The sequence below is a fragment of the Triturus cristatus genome, chromosome 8, assembly GCF_964204655.1.
Source record: "Triturus cristatus chromosome 8, aTriCri1.1, whole genome shotgun sequence".
NCBI classification, from domain to species: domain Eukaryota; kingdom Metazoa; phylum Chordata; class Amphibia; order Caudata; family Salamandridae; genus Triturus; species Triturus cristatus.
The window spans coordinates 58,043,491-58,064,080 of NC_140591.1; the positions used below are offsets into that span (position 1 = coordinate 58,043,491).

Genomic DNA, 20,590 nt, shown 5'->3' on the forward strand with positions numbered 1-20,590 from the left:
ATTGGCAACCAGTTGTTTAAAAGACGGTATTTCGTTGGAGCAGACTCATGACGGTGCATTTTTGGTGATGAGCAGGCAGTGGAGATAGAGGCTATGTGACGCAGACGGTGAGGAAAAACCGATGGAGTGAGTGTTTTTAGAGTGATTGTTTGTAGGTCAGAGGGAGGGAACAACAGATCTTTTTGTTACTTTATAGGATGATTTATCCTCGTTGATAACAGAAGGTTTGATAAGAATTTGGGACATTTCTTAAGAAGAAAGCGAGGCAAACCAGGAGGTAGAGGTGCTTGGAGATAGACTCCAGAAGGAATTCACTTCGGTGGGTTGATTCAAACTCAGGGGTGATTTGTGATGTTAATGCACCTTAAAATCAATAACAGTATTAATTAGATTTCGTATTTTTATAAATAGGTAAAATGAAGTATTAGTGAAAAACCAAGGTGTTTTGAGATTAAGGAACTGAGCTGCTCATTCAATCCACAATATTAAGGTATTTTGCAAGAATTTGATAGATTTAAAATAGAAATTAGGTGGAATAGGTTATATTTGGGGACTAGCTGATAACCTATGTTAATAACTGCAACTTGAACAACTAAGACAATTATATATTTTTGACCTTTGTAGGGCCTTTAATACAAATGCTGCCATCTAACTCAGTTTGAATGATACAATGAGAAAGTCAGAAGTGAGAAATCAAAACAATTAAAAGAGGTATGTAAAAAGTGTTAGCATTTCTAGGCGGTTACAACTTGCCGAGTGATTGGTGAACTAAGTTGTAACCTTGGCTAGAGGGATTGAAAAGTGATTAAACGTTTCTAATAGAGATAAGTTGGTTGAGGCATCTTTGAAAGGAAAACAACGTTTCTCATTGATAATATTTGGGTACAATTGAGGCCTAGCTGTTGAGAATTTAGATACAAAAATTGTATTGCGGTAATGTTAACCACGATTTTATGGGAGATTTAATGGCCAACCAAAAATTAATACGTTTTATTTGATTCTCATGTACATTTTTAGCATAAGTTTTGCACATTATTTATGATTTGAATTATGTTTCCTTATTGTGATGTTTCCATCCACATGTGACGAATAGACGTTTAGAATGGAAATAGGCAGGTGAAAAACTTGTTAAGTTAAAAAGAATATTGGATTAGGTAAATACATTGAATAGCATGAAGAAACTGATTTGTATATACATTTTTCTCTTTTTTGCAGCCCTGATGAAGTCCTGGGTTAGAGGACGAAACGCGTAGGCTGCACCTGTGAATATTAAGAATTTTGAACTTTGGAATATTAAGAGTTTCTGAAAATTGAACATTAGGAAGTCTGAACTTTGAATATAAAGAAAAGAATCTTTGAACTTGTATCTGAAAGATGTGGTGATCCGATTTGCTTAAATAATCAGATGAATTCTGGAAAATAAATTAAGCTTGATAAAAATGTTGATAGAGCATTGGATATCTCTTGATTAATGAACTTGAATTGATGATAATTTATCGTTAAATTTCATTTTTTATTTGATGCACTCCTCAATATATATGTCCCGAAACATATAATTCGCCACGAAACCCATAGATCTAAGGGAAATTGTGGTTTCATGGTTGATAATGGTTTAAGAGTCTACACACACTGGGCCATGTCATTAATTAGTAGTAGTGCAGAGTGGCATTGCTGGATACTCTTGTAATTGAATAATGTAGGTGGAATGTGTAATGCCATGGATATTGGGAGGTATGTAGTGGAGGGGGGCAGTGCTAGGTCCCACTGTCTCTTACATTCTGCATAGGGCCAGGGCAGACTGGTGAAGGCTTCTCAGGGGTGTGGAGGGATACGCCTTTGTCTGTATGCACTCACTTCACGGCTTGGGTATGTGTCCGCTGGTAAATGGGCCGGACTGGAGCCATTTCACTATGTTGGATAAGTATGGATGGATGGATGTATGCACGGGTGTATGCATTTATTTATATATGTTTACATGCATGTAGTGTTTGTATGACACAAACCTAGCCAAAAAGTGCCGTACAGGGCCAAAGTGACAAGTGAGTGAGTGACTGAGGCAGCGAGAGCTGAATAAAGGGGTTTAAGTTGACTTGGGTGGTTAGTTGAGTCAATGGATGGATGAATGAATGACTGCGCAGATTTGCCAGTGATATGCAGGAGAGTAACTAAGTGGACCAGTTAGTGTACACGTAAGTTGGATAAGAAATGAACACATGTAGCTACATGCTCTGCTGTCAGAATATATATACTTGCAAAACTGCAAACTGTGCTGTCCGAAGAAATGGACTGGTGAACAACAGACTGTGTTATCTGAAGCTACAGACGGTGCTGCCTGAAAATATGGACTGGGAAAACTACAGACTTTACTGCCGGAAGATATGGGCTGGGAAAACTACAGACTTTACTGCCTGAAGTTATGGGCTGGGAAAACTACAGACTTTACTGCCTGAAGATATGGGCTGGGAAAACTACAGACTTTACTGCCTGAAGATATGGGCTGGGAAAACTACAGACTTCACTGCCTTAAGATATGGACTGGGAAAACTACAAACTTTACTGCCTGAAGATAAGGGCTGGGAAATCTACAGACTTTACTGCCTGAAGATATGGACTTCAGGCCCTGCTGTCAAAAGATATACACTTGTAAAAATAAACACTGTGCTGTCTGAAGATATGGACTGGTAAAACTACAGGCTGTACAGTCTGAAGACATGTGACTACAGGCTCTGCTGTCATAAGATACAGACTGGTACATTTACACACTGCGCTGTCTGCACTGCATCCGATGGACCAGCACTGAACCCGCTATGCCTTCCCTGCACCCACTAGACCTGCACTGCACCCATTGAGACTGCACTGTGTCCACTGGTTTTTCACTGTATTCCTGCACTGCACCTGCTGGGCCTGCACTGCATCCGATGGACCAGCACTGAGCCCGCTAGACCTGCCCTGCACCCACTAGGCCTACACTGCTACCGCTGAGCCTGTACTACACTGCACCCGCTGGGCCTGCACTGCACCTAATGGGCCTGCACTGTATCTGCTTGGCCTGTCCTGCATCCATTGGCCCAGCAGTTTCTCTCTCTGTTTCATAAAAAGGAAGGCTGCTTAGAGATACTGACCTGCATGGTACAGGAGCCCAGCGAGGCTGAGGGCAGTCCAGAGCAGAGACATCCTCCTGTGGATAGAGAGAGAAGCTACATGTGAGTGTCAGTGTTTCACAGCCGTCAGTACTCATTTACAGGATCACATAATAAAATGTATGCTCCTGTGCAGCTTCCTTTGTTCCTGAGTCACTGGACTGATACTTCATAGGTGCCTTTCCATCCTCCTGCCCAGTGCTGACACCTTAAAGAGCAGACTCAGCTCTTGTTTATTGAAACAGTGACTCAAATAACCTCAGAGGACTTTCCTCAGACCATTTGCTTAGATTTCTGTCCTGATATATGAGGGGGGAGGGGTCCTCGGAGTAGTTTGTAATAGAAATGAAACATTTTAAGGTCAGCCGGTGAACACCTATGACAACAAATGGGCAGCAAGCATCTGAAAGGAAGAACATTTGTTTCAACAAATATTGTCCCAAGAGGAAAAGATCACAAAACAACAAATGTAATGGTTACTTTACCATTCAGTTGCACGAGGGATTGTATTATTTCCACACTATATCAAAATAAATAATGAAGTTATTACATTTGTTTAATGAAGTGATTACACGGTTTGTATCACAAATGCAAACAAGAAATACAGTATGAGCAAGAGATATTTAGAAAAAATAACAAAGGTTTTGGCTGTCGTAACTCGTAGACAGTTGACAAGCACTGCTTAGCTGCAGTATTGCATGCATGCACTCGTGCAGGTGTATGGTGAAGGGATCCCTTGCACTAGTCTGATGAGGCAATGCATGCAACACAGTTCTCTGATGAAGCAATCTCATTCAACACATTGCCCTGAAGAAGCAATGCCATGCAACACATCGCCCTGATGAAGTAATGTCATGCAACACATTGCCCTGATGTAGCAGAACCGTGCAACACATTGCACTGATGAAGCAATGCTATGCAACACATTACCCTGAAGTAACAATGCTGTGCAAACGCTGCCCTGCTGAAGCAATGCCATGCAACACAATGCCTTGAAAAAGCAATGCCATGCAGCCCATTGCCCCAATAAATCAATGCCATGCAACACATTGCCCATATCAAGTAGTGCCATGCAACACATCACCCTGATGAAGCAATGCCGTGCAAAACATTGCCCCGATGAAGCAATGCCATGCAACACATTGCCCTGATGAAGCAATGCCATGCAACACATTGCCCTGATGAAGCAATGCTATGCAACACATTACCCTGAAGTAACAATGCTGTGCAAACGCTGCCCTGCTGAAGCAATGCCATGCAACACAATGCCTTGATAAAGCAATGCCATGCAGCCCATTGCCCCAATAAATCAATGCCATGCAACACATTGCCCACATCAAGTAGTGCCATGCAACACATCACCCTGATGAAGCAATGCCGTGCAAAACATTGCCCTGTTGGAGGAGTGCTGTGCAACATATTGCCCTAACGAAGTAATGCTGTGTGACACATTGCCCTGACGAAGCAGTGCAGTGCAACATATTGCCCAGACGAAGCAATGCTGTGCAACACATTGCCAGTTAAAGCAGTGCCGTCCAACAAGGTGCCCTGTTTAAGGAGTGCTGTGGAACACAGTGCCCTGGTCAAGCAATGCCATGCAACGCATTGCCCTGATGAAGCAGTGCCGTGCAACACATTGCCCTGATGAAGCAGTGCCATGCAACACATTGCCCTGATGAAGCAATTCCATGCAACGCATTGCCCTGATAAACCAAAGCCATGCAACACATTTCCCTGATGAAGCAATGCCATGCAACGCATTGCCCTGATGAAGCAATGCCATGCAACACATTGCCCTGATGAAGCAGTGCCGTGCAACACATTGCCCTGATGAAGCAGTGCCGTGCAACACATTGCCCTTGACGAAGCAATGCTGTGCAACACATTGCCAGTTAAAGCAGTGCCGTCCAACAAGGTGCCCTGTTTAAGGAGTGCCGTGGAACACAGTGCCCTGGTCAAGCAATGCCATGCAACGCATTGCCCTGATGAAGCAGTGCCGTGCAACACATTGCCCTGATGAAGCAGTGCCATGCAACACATTGCCCTGATGAAGCAATTCCATGCAACGCATTGCCCTGATAAACCAAAGCCATGCAACACATTTCCCTGATGAAGCAATGCCATGCAACGCATTGCCCTGATGAAGCAATGCCATGCAACACATTGCCCTGATGAAGCAGTGCCGTGCAACACATTGCCCTGATGAAGCAATGCCATGCAACACATTGCCCTTGACGAAGCAATGCCATGCAACACATTGCCTTGATGAAGCAATGTCTTGCAATTAAGCCGAGTCATGTAACACATTGCCCTAATGCATCAACACCTTGCAACCCATTGCCTTGATAAAGCAATGTCATGCAACACATTGCCCTGATTAAATAACGTCATGCAACACATATGCAACACATTGCTCTGATGTTGCAAAACCGTGCAACACATTGCCCTGATGAAGCACTACTATAGAACACATTGCCCTGAAGTAGCAGTGCCATGCAACATATTGCCCTGACGAAGCAATGCCGTGCAACACATTGCCCTGATGAAGCAGTGCCATGCAACACATTGCCCTGATAAATTAGTGCCATGCAACACATTGCCCTGATAAAGCAATGCTGTGCAACACATTGCCCTGTTGAAGCAGTGCCATGTAACACAGTGCCCTGTTGAAGCAGTGCCATTCAACAAAGTGCCCTGATGAATCAATGCCATGCAACACATTGTCCAGATGAAGCAATGCTGTGCAACATAATGCCCTGAAGAATCAATGCCATGCAACACATTGCTCTTATGAAGCAATGCCGTGCAACACATTGCCCTGATGAAGCAGTGCCATGCAACACATTGCCCTGATGACTCAGTGTCATGCAACACATTTCCCTGATGAAGCAGTGCCATGCAACACAGTGCCCTGATGAATCAATGCCATGCAACACATTGTCCAGATGAAGCAATGCTGTGCAACATAATGCCCTGAAGAATCAATGCCATGCAACACATTGCTCTTATGAAGCAATGCCGTGCAACACGTCCAACTATAGGCCTATCTCGCTCCTCCCAGCACTTACCAAGATCCTGGAGAAACACGTTCATAGCGTGCTTTCTAACTTCCTGGAGTCGAATGAGATACTTCATGAATCCCAATCGGGCTTCCACTCCAACCTGAGCACTGAGACGGTGCTCCTGGAAGTTTCCGAGATCGTGAAGGAGGTGCTGGATACCGGAGGCAGGGTGATGTTAGTTATGTTAGACCTGTCGGCGGCGTTTGACACCGTCCCCCATGAGGATCTCCTCATTAGACTACACGACATCGGACTGGGGGGGACGGTGCTCAATTGGTTTCGTTCCTTTCTAGCCAACCGCCGGCAGACAGTCTGAGTCCCACCTGGATCTGCCGAAATGCCGCCATTGGGAGTCGGAGTGCCTCAGGGCTCTGTACTGAGCCCCACTCTATTTAACATCCTTATGACCCCTCTGGCGACACTGGCAGAGTCCTATGGGGCCCGGATCGTCTCTTATGCTGACGACACCCAGCTTCTGTTCACCTGCCGTAAGAGCGAAGAGTTCGATGGAGGAAGGATCCGCGACTGCCTTGGGGCTGTTTTTAATTGGTTTCAACTCTGCAGCCTCAAGTGCAACTCGGACAAATCCGAAATACTATTCTTCGGGTGCCCTTCGGAACCAGATTGGCATGGATGGTGGCCTGCTGACATGTTCCCTCCAAGTCAGTCATCTAAGTGGGCTAAGAACCTGGGAGTAAAAATTGATAATGAGCTTTCGCTAAAATCCCAGGTTTCCACTCTGACGGGAACATGTTTCGGGATCCTTAGAATGTTGCGTAAATTCCTTCCCCTTCTTACTGAGGAACATCGGAGGATAACTGTCCAGGCAATTATAGGATCCAGATTGGACTACGCAAATGTGCTATATCTGGGTCTGCCAGAATATCTCCTTCAGCGTCTGCAGGTGACCCAGAACGCTGCTGCTCGAGCGATCTTTGGTCTGCATCGTCGTACTAGTGCCTCTAATCTTCTTCTTGCCCTCCATTGGCTTCCTGTACGGAAGAGGATACTGTTCAAGGCCATGACCCTAGCCCATAAGGCCCTGCATGGTAATGGTGCAAAATATCTCCAGAAGAGGCTTGAATTCTACCGACCTACACGATCCCTTAGGTCGGAAACATTAGCTCTGGCTCGGGTACCACGTATCAAAAGGGCTCGCCTTGGTGGCCGGTCCTTTAGATTTCTTGCCCCGCAGCTATGGAATTCTCTACCGGTGCCCTTGAGGGCTACGTCGAACTTGCTTGCCTTTAGGAAAGACCTGAAAACTTGGTTGTTCTCTGGTTAGTCTGCTTTCTCTTGTAGACTCCTGTCTTTTTACTGTTATGTTCTTCCAGCTCTCTCTTTAGGTCTGGAGTACAAAGCGCCGGGACACTCCTTTGGAGTAGCCGTTGCGCTATATAAGTCCCATGTTAACATAACATAACATAACACATTGCCCTGATGAAGCAATGTCATGCAACACATTGCCCTGATAAAGCAAAATCATGCAACACATTGCCCTTATGGAGCAATACCATGCAACACATTGCCCAGCTGAAGCACTGCTATGCAACACATTGCCCTGATGTAGCAATGCCGTGCAACACATTGCCTTGATGAAGCAGTGCCGTGCAACACATTATTCTGATGAAGCAATGCCATGGAACACATTGCCCTGATGAAGCAATGCCATTCAACACAATGCCTTGATAAAGCAATGCCATGCAGCATATTGCCCCAATAAATCAATGCCATGCAGCAAATTGCTCATATCAAGTAATGTCATGCAACACATCACCCTCATGAAGCAATGCCGTGCAACACTTTGCCCTGTTGAAGGAGTGCCGTGCAACATATTGCCCTACCAAAGTAATGCTGTGCAACATATTGCCCTGATGAAGCAGTGCAGTGCAACACATTGCCCAGACGAAGCAATGCTGTGCAACACATTGCGGTGTTGAAGCAGTGCCGTGCAACAAGGTGCCCTGTTTAGGGAGTGCCGTGGAACACATTGCCCTGGTCAAGCAGTGCCATGCAACACATTGCCCTGATGAAGCAGTGCCATGCAACACATTGTCCTGATGAAACAATTCCATGCAACGCGTTGCCCTGATAAACCAAAGCCATGCAACACATTTCCCTGATGAAGCAATGCCGTGCAACGCATTGCCCTGATGAAGCAAAGCCATGCAACACATTGCCCTGATTTAGCAATGCTGTGCAACACATTGCCCTGATGAAGCAGTGCCATGCAACACATTGCCCTGATGAAGCAGTGCAATGCAACACATTGCCCTTATGAAACAATTCCATGCAACGCATTGCCCTGATGAAGCAAAGCCATGCAACACATTGCCCTGATTTAGCAGTGCCGTGCAACACATTGTCCTGATGAAGCAGTGCCGTGCAACACATTGCCCTGATGAAGCAATGCCATGCAACACATTGCCCTGATGAAGCAATGCCATGCAACACATTGCCCTGACGAAGCAATGCCATGCAACACATTGCCCTGACAAAGCAATGCCATGCAACACATTGCCCTGATGAAGCAATTCCATGCAACGCATTGCCCTGATAAACCAAAGCCATGCAACACATTTCCCTGATGAAGCAATGCCATGCAACGCATTGCCCTGATGAAGCAATGCCATGCAACACATTGCCCTGATGAAGCAGTGCCGTGCAACACATTGCCCTGATGAAGCAATGCCATGCAACACATGCCCTGATGAAGCAATGCCATGCAACACATTGCCCTGATTTAGCAATGCTGTTCAACACATTGCCCTGAAGAAGCAGTGCCGTGCAACACGTTGCCCTGATGAAGCAATGCCAAGCAACACATTGCCCTGACAAAGCAATGCCATGCAACACATTGCCCTGACGAAGCAATGCCATGCAACACATTGCCTTGATGAAGCAATGTCTTGCAATTAAGCTCAGTCATGTAACACATTGCCCTGATGCATCAACAGCTTGCAACCCATTGCCTTGATAAAGCAATGTCATGCAACACATTGCCCTGATTAAATAATGTCATGCAACACATATGCAACACATTGCCCTGATGTAGCAAAACCGTGCAACACATTGCCCTGATGAAGCAATACTATAGAACACATTGCCCTGACGAAGCAATGCCGTGCAACACATTGCCCTGCTGAAGCAATGCCTTGCAACACATTGCCCTGATGAAGCAATGCCGTGCAACACATTGCCCTGATGAAGCAGTGCCATACAACACATTGCCCTGATAAATCAGTGCCATGCAACGCATTGCCCTGATAAAGCAATGCTGTGCAACACATTGCCCTGTTAAAGCAGTGCCATGTAACACAGTGCCCTGTTGAAGCAGTGCCATGCAACACAGTGCCCTGATGAATCAATGGCATGCAACACATTGCCCAGATGAAGCAATGCTGTGCAACATATTGCCCTGAAGAATCAAAGCCATGCAACACATTGCTCTGATGAAGCAATGCCGTGCAAAACATTGCCCTGATGAAGCAGTGCCATGCAACACATTGCCCTGACGAAGCAATGCCATGCAACACATTGCCCTGATGAAGCAATTCCATGCAACGCATTGCCCTGATAAACCAAAGCCATGCAACACATTTCCCTGATGAAGCAATGCCATGCAACGCATTGCCCTGATGAAGCAATGCCATGCAACACATTGCCCTGATGAAGCAGTGCCATGCAACACATTGCCCTGATGAAGCAATGCCATGCAACACATGCCCTGACGAAGCAATGCCATGCAACACATTTCCCTGATTTAGCAATGCTGTGCAACACATTGCCCTGAAGAAGCAGTGCCGTGCAACACATTGCCCTGATGAAGCAATGCCAAGCAACACATTGCCCTGACGAAGCAATGCCATGCAACACATTGCCTTGATGAAGCAATGTCTTGCAATTAAGCAGAGTCATGTAACACATTGCCCAGATGCATCAACAGCTTGCAACCCATTGCCTTGATAAAGCAATGTCATGCAACACATTGCCCTGATTAAATAATATCATGCAACACATATGCAACACATTTCCCTGATGTAGCAAAACCGTGCAACACATTGCCCTGATGAAGCAATACTATAGAACACATTGCCCTGACGAAGCAATGCCGTGCAACACATTGCCCTGCTGAAGCAATGCCTTGCAACACATTGCCCTGATGAAGCAATGCCGTGCAACACATAGCCCTGATGAAGCAGTGCCATACAACACATTGCCCTGATAAATCAGTGCCATGCAACACATTGCCCTGATAAAGCAATGCTGTGCAACACATTGCCCTGATGAAGCAATTCCATGCAACGCATTGCCCTGATAAACCAAAGCCATGCAACACATTTCCCTGATGAAGCAATGCCATGCAACGCATTGCCCTGATGAAGCAATGCCATGCAACACATTGCCCTGATGAAGCAGTGCCGTGCAACACATTGCCCTGATGAAGCAATGCCATGCAACACATGCCCTGATGAAGCAATGCCATGCAACACATTGCCCTGATTTAGCAATGCTGTGCAACACATTGCCCTGAAGAAGCAGTGCCGTGCAACACGTTGCCCTGATGAAGCAATGCCAAGCAACACATTGCCCTGACAAAGCAATGCCATGCAACACATTGCCCTGACGAAGCAATGCCATGCAACACATTGCCTTGATGAAGCAATGTCTTGCAATTAAGCTCAGTCATGTAACACATTGCCCTGATGCATCAACAGCTTGCAACCCATTGCCTTGATAAAGCAATGTCATGCAACACATTGCCCTGATTAAATAATGTCATGCAACACATATGCAACACATTGCCCTGATGTAGCAAAACCGTGCAACACATTGCCCTGATGAAGCAATACTATAGAACACATTGCCCTGACGAAGCAATGCCGTGCAACACATTGCCCTGCTGAAGCAATGCCTTGCAACACATTGCCCTGATGAAGCAATGCCGTGCAACACATTGCCCTGATGAAGCAGTGCCATACAACACATTGCCCTGATAAATCAGTGCCATGCAACGCATTGCCCTGATAAAGCAATGCTGTGCAACACATTGCCCTGTTAAAGCAGTGCCATGTAACACAGTGCCCTGTTGAAGCAGTGCCATGCAACACAGTGCCCTGATGAATCAATGGCATGCAACACATTGCCCAGATGAAGCAATGCTGTGCAACATATTGCCCTGAAGAATCAAAGCCATGCAACACATTGCTCTGATGAAGCAATGCCGTGCAAAACATTGCCCTGATGAAGCAGTGCCATGCAACACATTGCCCTGACGAAGCAATGCCATGCAACACATTGCCCTGATGAAGCAATTCCATGCAACGCATTGCCCTGATAAACCAAAGCCATGCAACACATTTCCCTGATGAAGCAATGCCATGCAACGCATTGCCCTGATGAAGCAATGCCATGCAACACATTGCCCTGATGAAGCAGTGCCATGCAACACATTGCCCTGATGAAGCAATGCCATGCAACACATGCCCTGACGAAGCAATGCCATGCAACACATTTCCCTGATTTAGCAATGCTGTGCAACACATTGCCCTGAAGAAGCAGTGCCGTGCAACACATTGCCCTGATGAAGCAATGCCAAGCAACACATTGCCCTGACGAAGCAATGCCATGCAACACATTGCCTTGATGAAGCAATGTCTTGCAATTAAGCAGAGTCATGTAACACATTGCCCAGATGCATCAACAGCTTGCAACCCATTGCCTTGATAAAGCAATGTCATGCAACACATTGCCCTGATTAAATAATATCATGCAACACATATGCAACACATTTCCCTGATGTAGCAAAACCGTGCAACACATTGCCCTGATGAAGCAATACTATAGAACACATTGCCCTGACGAAGCAATGCCGTGCAACACATTGCCCTGCTGAAGCAATGCCTTGCAACACATTGCCCTGATGAAGCAATGCCGTGCAACACATTGCCCTGATGAAGCAGTGCCATACAACACATTGCCCTGATAAATCAGTGCCATGCAACACATTGCCCTGATAAAGCAATGCTGTGCAACACATTGCCCTGTTAAAGCAGTGCCATGTAACACAGTGCCCTGTTGAAGCAGTGCCATGCAACACAGTGCCCTGATGAATCAATGCCATGCAACACATTGCCCAGATGAAGCAATGCTGTGCAACATATTGCCCTGAAGAATCAAAGCCATGCAACACATTGCTCTGATGAAGCAATGCCGAGCAAAACATTGCCCTGATGAAGCAGTGCCATGCAACACATTGCCCTGATGAATCAGTGTCATGCAACACATTTCCCTGATGAAGCAGTGCCTTGCAACACATTGCCCTGATGAAGCAATGTCATGCAACACATTGCCCTGATAAAGCAAAATCATGCAACACATTGCCCTGATGAAGCAATACTGTGCAACACATTGCCCAGCTGAAGCACTGCTATGCAACACATTGCCCTGATGTAGCAATGCCGTGCAACACATTGCCTTGATGAAGCAGTGCCGTGCAACACATTATTCTGATGAAGCAATGCCATGGAACACATTGCCCTGATGAAGCAATGCCATGCAACACAATGCCTTGATAAAGCAATGCCATGCAGCATATTGCCCAATAAATCAGTGCCATGCAACACATCAACCTCATGAAGCAATGCCGTGCAACACATTGCCCTGTTGAAGGAGTGCCGTGCAACATATTGCCCTGACGAAGCAGTGCAGTGCAACACATTGCCCAGACGAAGCAATGCTGTGCAACACATTGCCCGGTTGAAGCAGTGCCATGCAACAAGGTGCCCTGTTTAAGGAGTGCTGTGGAACACATTGCCCTGGTCAAGCAATGCCGCGCAACGCATTGCCCTAATGAAGCAATGCCATGCAACACATTGCCCTGATGAAGCAGTGCCATGCAACACATTGCCCTGATGAAACAATTCCATGCAACGCGTTGCCCTGATAAACCAAAGCCATGCAACACCTTTCCCTGATGAAGCAATGCCATGCAACACATTGCCCTGACGATGCAATGCCATGCAACACATTGCCCTGATGAAGCAATGCCATGCAACATATTGCCTTTACGACGCAATACCATGCAACACGTTGCCCTGATGAAGCAATGCCATGCAACACATTGCCCTGATGAAGCAATGCCATACAAAACATTGCCCTGACGAAGCAATGCCATGCAACACATTGCCTTGATGAAGCAATGTCTTGCAATTAAGTCGAGTCATGTAACACATTGTCCTGATGAATCAACACCTTGCAACCCATTGCCTTGATAAAGCAATGTCATGCAACACATTGCCCTGATTAAATAATGTCATGCAACACATATGCAACACATTGCCCTGATGTAGCTAAACCGTGCAACACATTGCCCTAATGAAGCAATGCTATGCAACACATTGCCCTGAAGTAGCAATGCCGTGCAACACATTGCCCTGATGAAGCAATGCTGTGCAACACATTGCCCTGACGAAGCAATACCGTGCAACACATTGCCCTGATGAAGCAATGTCATGCAACACAATGCCCTGATGAAGCAATGCCATGCAACACATTGCCCTGATGAAGCAGTGCCATGCAACACATTGCCCTGATAAATCAGTGCCATGCAACACATTGCCCTGATAAAGCAATGCCATGCAACACATTGCCCTGATAAAGCAATGCCGTGCAACACATTGCCCTGTTGAAGCAGAGCCATGTAACACAGTGCCCTGTTGAAGCAGTAACATGTAACACAGTGCCCTGTTGAAGCAGTGCCATGCAACACATTGCCCGGATGAAGCAATGCTGTGCAACACATTGCCCTGAAGAATCAATGCCATGCAGCACATTGCTCTGATGAAGCAATGCCGTGCAACACATTGCCCTGATGAAGCAGTGCCATGCAACACATTGCCCTGATGAATCAGTGCCATGCAACACATTGCCCTGATGAAGCAGTGCCATGCAACACATTGCCCTGATGAACCAATTCCATGCATCGCGTTGCCCTGATAAACCAAAGCCATGCAACACCTTTCCCTGATGAAGCAATGCCATGCAACACATTGCCCTGACGATGCAATGCCATGCAACACATTGCCCTGATGAAGCAATGCCATGCAACATATTGCCCTTACGACGCAATACCATGCAACACGTTGCCCTGATGAAGCAATGCCATGCAACATATTGCCCTGGCGAAGCAATACCATGCAACACATTGCCCTGATGAAGCAATGCCATGCAACACATTGCCCTGATGAAGCAATGCCATGCAAAACATTGCCCTGACAAAGCAATGCCATGCAACACATTGCCTTGATGAAGCAATGTCTTGCAATTAAGCCGAGTCATGTAACACATTGCCCTGATGAATCAACACCTTGCAACCCATTGCCTTGATAAAGCAATGTCATGCAACACATTGCCCTGATTAAATAATGTCATGCAACACATATGCAACACATTGCCCTGATGTAGCAAAACCGTGCAACACATTGCCCTAATGAAGCAATGCTATGCAACACATTGCCCTGAAGTAGCAATGCCGTGCAACACGTTGCCCTGATGAAGCAATGCTGTGCAACATATTGCCCTGACGAAGCAATACCGTGCAACACATTGCCCTGATGAAGCAATGCCGTGCAACACATTGCCCTGATGAAGCAATGCCATGCAACACATTGCCCTGATGAAGCAATGCCATGCAACACATTGCCCTGATGAAGCAGTGCCATGCAACACATTGCCCTGATAAATCAGTGCCATGCAACACATTGCCATGATAAAGCAATGCCGTGCAACACATTGCCCTGTTGAAGCAGTGCCATGTAACACAGTGCCCTGTTAAAGCAGTGCCATGTAACACAGTGCCCTGTTGAAGCAGTGCCATGCAACACAGTGCCCTGATGAATCAATGCCATGCAACACATTGCCCGGATGAAGCAATGCTGTGCAACACATTGCCCTGAAGAATCAATGCCATGCAACACATTGCTCTGATGAAGCAATGCCGTGCAACACATTGCCCTGATGAAGCAGTGCCATGCAACACATTGCCCTGATGAATCAGTGCCATGCAACACTTTGCCCTGATGACCAGTGCCTTGCAACACATTGCCCTGATGAAGCAATGTCCTGCAACACATTGCCTTGATAAGGCAATGTCATGCAACACATTGCCCTGATGTAGCAATACCGTGCAACGCATTGCCCGGCTGAAGCACTGCTATGCAACACATTGCCCTGATGTAGCAATGCCATGCAACACATTGCCCTGAGGAAGCAGTGCCATGCAACACATTGCCCTGATGAAGCAGTGCCTTGCAACACAGTGCCCTGTTGAAGCAATGCCATGCAACACATTGCCCTAATGAAGCAATGCCATGCAACGCATTGCCCTGATAAACCAAAGCCATGCAACACATTTTCCTGATGAAGCAATGCCATGCAACGCATTGCCCTGATGAAGCAATGCCATGCAACGCAATGCCCTGATGAAGCAATGCCATGCAACGCATTGCCCTGACGAAGCAAAGCCATGCAATACATTGCCCTGAAGAAGCAATGCCATGCAACATATTGCCCTGATGAAGCAATACCATGCAACACATTGCCCTGATGAAGCAAAGCCAAGCAACACATTGCCCTGATGAAGCAATGTCATGCAACATATTGACCTGACGAAGCAATACCATGCAACACATTGCCCTGACGAAGCAATGCCATGCAACACGTTGCCCTGATGAAGCAATGCCGTGCAACACATTTCCCTGATGAAGCAATGCCATGCAACACATTGCCCTGATAAGGCAATGCCGTGCAACATATTGCCCTGATGAAGCAGTGCCATGCAACACATTGCCCTGATAAATCAGTGCCATGCAACACATTGCCCTGATAAAGCAATGCTGTGCTACACATTGCCCTGTTGAAGCAGTGCCATGTAACACAGAGCCCTGTTGAAGCAGTGCCATGCAACACAGTGCCCTGATGAATCAATGCCAACCAACACATTGCCTGGATGAAGCAATGCTGTGCAACACATTGCCCTGAAGAATCAATGCCATGCAACACATTGCTCTGATGAAGAAATGCCGTGCAACACATTGCCCTGATGAAGCAGTGCCATGAAACACATTGCCCTGATCAATCAGTGCCATGCAACACATTGCCCTGATGAAGCAGTGCCTTGCAACACATTGCCCCGATGAAGCAATGTCATGCAACACATTGCCTTGATAAAGCAATATCATGCAACACATTGCCCTGATGTAGCAATACCGTGCAACACATTGCCCGGCTGAAGCACTGCTATGCAACACATTGCCCTGATGTAGCAATGCCATGCAAAACATTGCCCTGATGAAGCAATGCCGTCTACACATTGCCCAGATGGAGCACTGCTGTGCAACACACTGCCCTGACAAAGCAATGCTGTGCAACACATTGCCCTGATGAAGCAATGCTGTGCAACACATTGCCCTGATGAAGCAGTGCCATGCAACACATTGCCCTGAGGAAGCAGTGCCATGCAACACATTGCCCTGATGAAGCAGTGCCTTGCAACACATTGCCCTGTTGAAGCAATGCCATGCAACACATTGCCCTGATGAAGCAGTGCCATGCAACACATTGCCCTGATGAGTCAATGCCATTCAACACATTGCCGATATGAAGCAAAGCCATGCAACACATTGCCCTGATGAAGCAATGCCATGCAGCACATTGCCTTAATGAAGCAATCTCTTGCAGCACATTGCCCTGATGAAGCAATGTCATGCAACACATTGCCCTGATGTAGCAATACCGTGCAACACATTGCCCTGCTGAAGCACTGCTATGCAACACATTGCCCTGATGTAGCAATGCTGTGCAACACATTGCCCCAATGAAGCAATGCTGTGCAACACATTGCCCTGATGAAGCAGTGCTGTGCAACACACTGCCCTGATGGAGCAGTGCCATGCAACACATTGCCCTGATGAAGCAATGCCGTGCAACACATTGCCCTGATGAAGCAGTGCCTTGCAACACATGGCCCTGATGAAGCAGTGCCATGCAACACATTGCCCTGATAAAGCAGTGCCTTGCAACACATTGCCCTCTTGAAGCAATTCCATGCAACACATTGCCCTGATGAAGCAGTGCCATGCAACACATTACCCTTATGAATCAATGCCATGCAACACATTGCCCATATGAAGCAAAGCCATGCAACACATTGCCCTGATGAAACAATGCCATGCAACACATTGCCCTGACGAAGCAATGCCATGCAACACATTGCCCTGATGAAGCAATGCCATGCAACGCATTGCCCTGATGAAGCAATGCCACGCAACACATTGCCCTGATTTAGCAATGCTGTGCAACACATTGCCCTGATGAAGCAGTGCCGTACAACACATTGCCCTGATGAAGCAATGCCGTGCAACACTTTGACCTGACGAAGCAATGCCGTGCAACACATTGCCCTGATGAAGCAATGCCGTGCAACACATTGCCCCGACGAAGCAGTGCCATGCAACACATTACCCTTATGAATCAATGCCATGCAACACATTGCCCATATGAAGCAAAGCCATGCAACACATTGCCCTGATGAAACAATGCCATGCAACACATTGCCCTGAGGAAGCAGTGCCATGCAACACATTGCCCTGATGAAGCAGTGCCTTGCAACACATTGCCCTGTTGAAGCAATGCCATGCAACGCATTGCCCTGATGAAGCAATGCCACGCAACACATTGCCCTGATTTAGCAATGCTGTGCAACACATTGCCCTGATGAAGCAGTGCCGTACAACACATTGCCCTGATGAAGCAATGCCGTGCAACACTTTGACCTGACGAAGCAATGCCGTGCAACACATTGCCCTGATGAAGCAATTCCATGCAACACATTGCCCTGATGAAGCAGTGCCATGCAACACATTACCCTTATGAATCAATGCCATGCAACACATTGCCCATATGAAGCAAAGCCATGCAACACATTGCCCTGATGAAACAATGCCATGCAACACATTGCCCTGAGGAAGCAGTGCCATGCAACACATTGCCCTGATGAAGCAGTGCCTTGCAACACATTGCCCTGTTGAAGCAATGCCATGCAACACATTGCCCTGATGAAGCAGTGCCATGCAACACATTGCCCTGATGAGTCAATGCCATTCAACACATTGCCGATATGAAGCAAAGCCATGCAACACATTGCCCTGATGAAGCAATGCCATGCAGCACATTGCCTTAATGAAGCAATCTCTTGCAGCACATTGCCCTGATGAAGCAATGTCATGCAACACATTGCCCTGATGTAGCAATACCGTGCAACACATTGCCCTGCTGAAGCACTGCTATGCAACACATTGCCCTGATGTAGCAATGCTGTGCAACACATTGCCCCAATGAAGCAATGCTGTGCAACACATTGCCCTGATGAAGCAGTGCTGTGCAACACACTGCCCTGATGGAGCAGTGCCATGCAACACATTGCCCTGATGAAGCAATGCCGTGCAACACATTGCCCTGATGAAGCAGTGCCTTGCAACACATGGCCCTGATGAAGCAGTGCCATGCAACACATTGCCCTGATAAAGCAGTGCCTTGCAACACATTGCCCTCTTGAAGCAATTCCATGCAACACATTGCCCTGATGAAGCAGTGCCATGCAACACATTACCCTTATGAATCAATGCCATGCAACACATTGCCCATATGAAGCAAAGCCATGCAACACATTGCCCTGATGAAACAATGCCATGCAACACATTGCCCTGACGAAGCAATGCCATGCAACACATTGCCCTGATGAAGCAATGCCATGCAACGCATTGCCCTGATGAAGCAATGCCACGCAACACATTGCCCTGATTTAGCAATGCTGTGCAACACATTGCCCTGATGAAGCAGTGCCGTACAACACATTGCCCTGATGAAGCAATGCCGTGCAACACTTTGACCTGACGAAGCAATGCCGTGCAACACATTGCCCTGATGAAGCAATGCCGTGCAACACATTGCCCCGACGAAGCAGTGCCATGCAATATATTGCCCTGATGAGGCAATGCCGTGTAACACATTGCCTGTTGAAGTACTGCCGTGCAACACAGTGCCCTAAAGAAGCAGTGCCATGCAACATATTGCTCTATAGAAGCAGTGGCATGCAACATACCGTCCCGATGAAGCAATGTCATATAACCCATTGCCTTGATGAAGGAATGTCTTGCAACACATTTCCCTGATGAAGCAATGTCTTGCAACTCGTTGCCCTGATGAAGCAATGTATTGCAACACATTGCCCTGATGAAGCAATGCCATGTAACACTTTGCCCAGATAAAGCACCACCTTGCAATGCATTGCCTTGATGAAGCAATGCCATGCAGTACATTGCCCTGTTGAATCAATGCCATGGAACACATTGCCTTGATGAAGTAATTCTATGCAACACATCACCCAGATGAAGAAATGCCTTGCAACACATTGCCCTGACAAAGCAATGTCATGCAATACATTGCCCCGATAAAGCAATGCCGGGCAACACATTACCCTGATGAAGTAATGCCATGCAACACATTGCCTAAAGAAGATGTGCCATGCAACACATTGCCCTGATAAAGCAATGCCATTCAACACTTTACCTTGATAAAGCAATCTCATGCAACACTTTGCCCCGATAAAGCAATGCCATGCAACACATTACCCTGATAAAGCAATGTCATGCAACACATTGCCACGATGAAGCATTGCCTTGCAACACATTGCCCTGATGAAGCAATGTCTTGCAAAACATTGCCCTGATGAAGCAATGTCATGCAACACATTGCCCTGATGTAGCAATACCATGCAACACATTGCCCTGCTGAAGCACCGCTATGCAACACATTGCCCTGATGTAGCAATGCTGTGCAACACATTGCCCTGATGAAGCAATGCCGTGCAACACATTGCCCTGATGAAGCAATGCCGTGCAACACACTTCCCTAATGGAGCAATGCCGTGCAACACATTGCCCTGATGAAACAATGCCATGCAACACATTGCCCTGATGAAGCAGTGCCGTGCAACACATGGCCCTGATGAAGCAGTGCCATGCAACACATTGCCCTGATGAAGCAGTGCCTTGCAACAAATTGCCCTCTTAAAGCAATGCCATGCAACACATTGCCCTGATGAAGCAGTGCCATGCAACACATTGCCCTGATGAATCAATGCCATGCAACGCATTGCCCATATGAATCAAAGCCATGCAACACATTGCCCTGATGAAACAATGCCATGAAACACAATGCCCTGACGAAGCAATGTAATGCAACACATTGCCCTGAAGAAGCAATGCCACGCAATACATTGCCCTGATGAAGCAATGCCACGCAACACATTGCCCTGATTTAGCAATA

At 46.7% G+C, this 20,590-nt stretch overlaps 1 protein-coding gene across 2 annotated transcripts in view; it reads right to left on the bottom strand.

The window, feature by feature from the left end:
* The window catches only part of LOC146801321 (butyrophilin subfamily 2 member A2-like), a 260,373-nt gene that overhangs the window by 135,730 nt on the left and 104,053 nt on the right, over positions 1 to 20,590 (bottom strand). For both annotated transcript variants that reach the window (XM_085624029.1, XM_085624030.1), the window contains one exon: positions 3,123 to 3,178. In XM_085624029.1, the coding sequence (XP_085480155.1) occupies positions 3,123 to 3,174 (52 nt within the window). In that variant the 5' untranslated portion in view covers positions 3,175 to 3,178. The remainder of the gene's footprint in view (positions 1 to 3,122; positions 3,179 to 20,590) is intronic.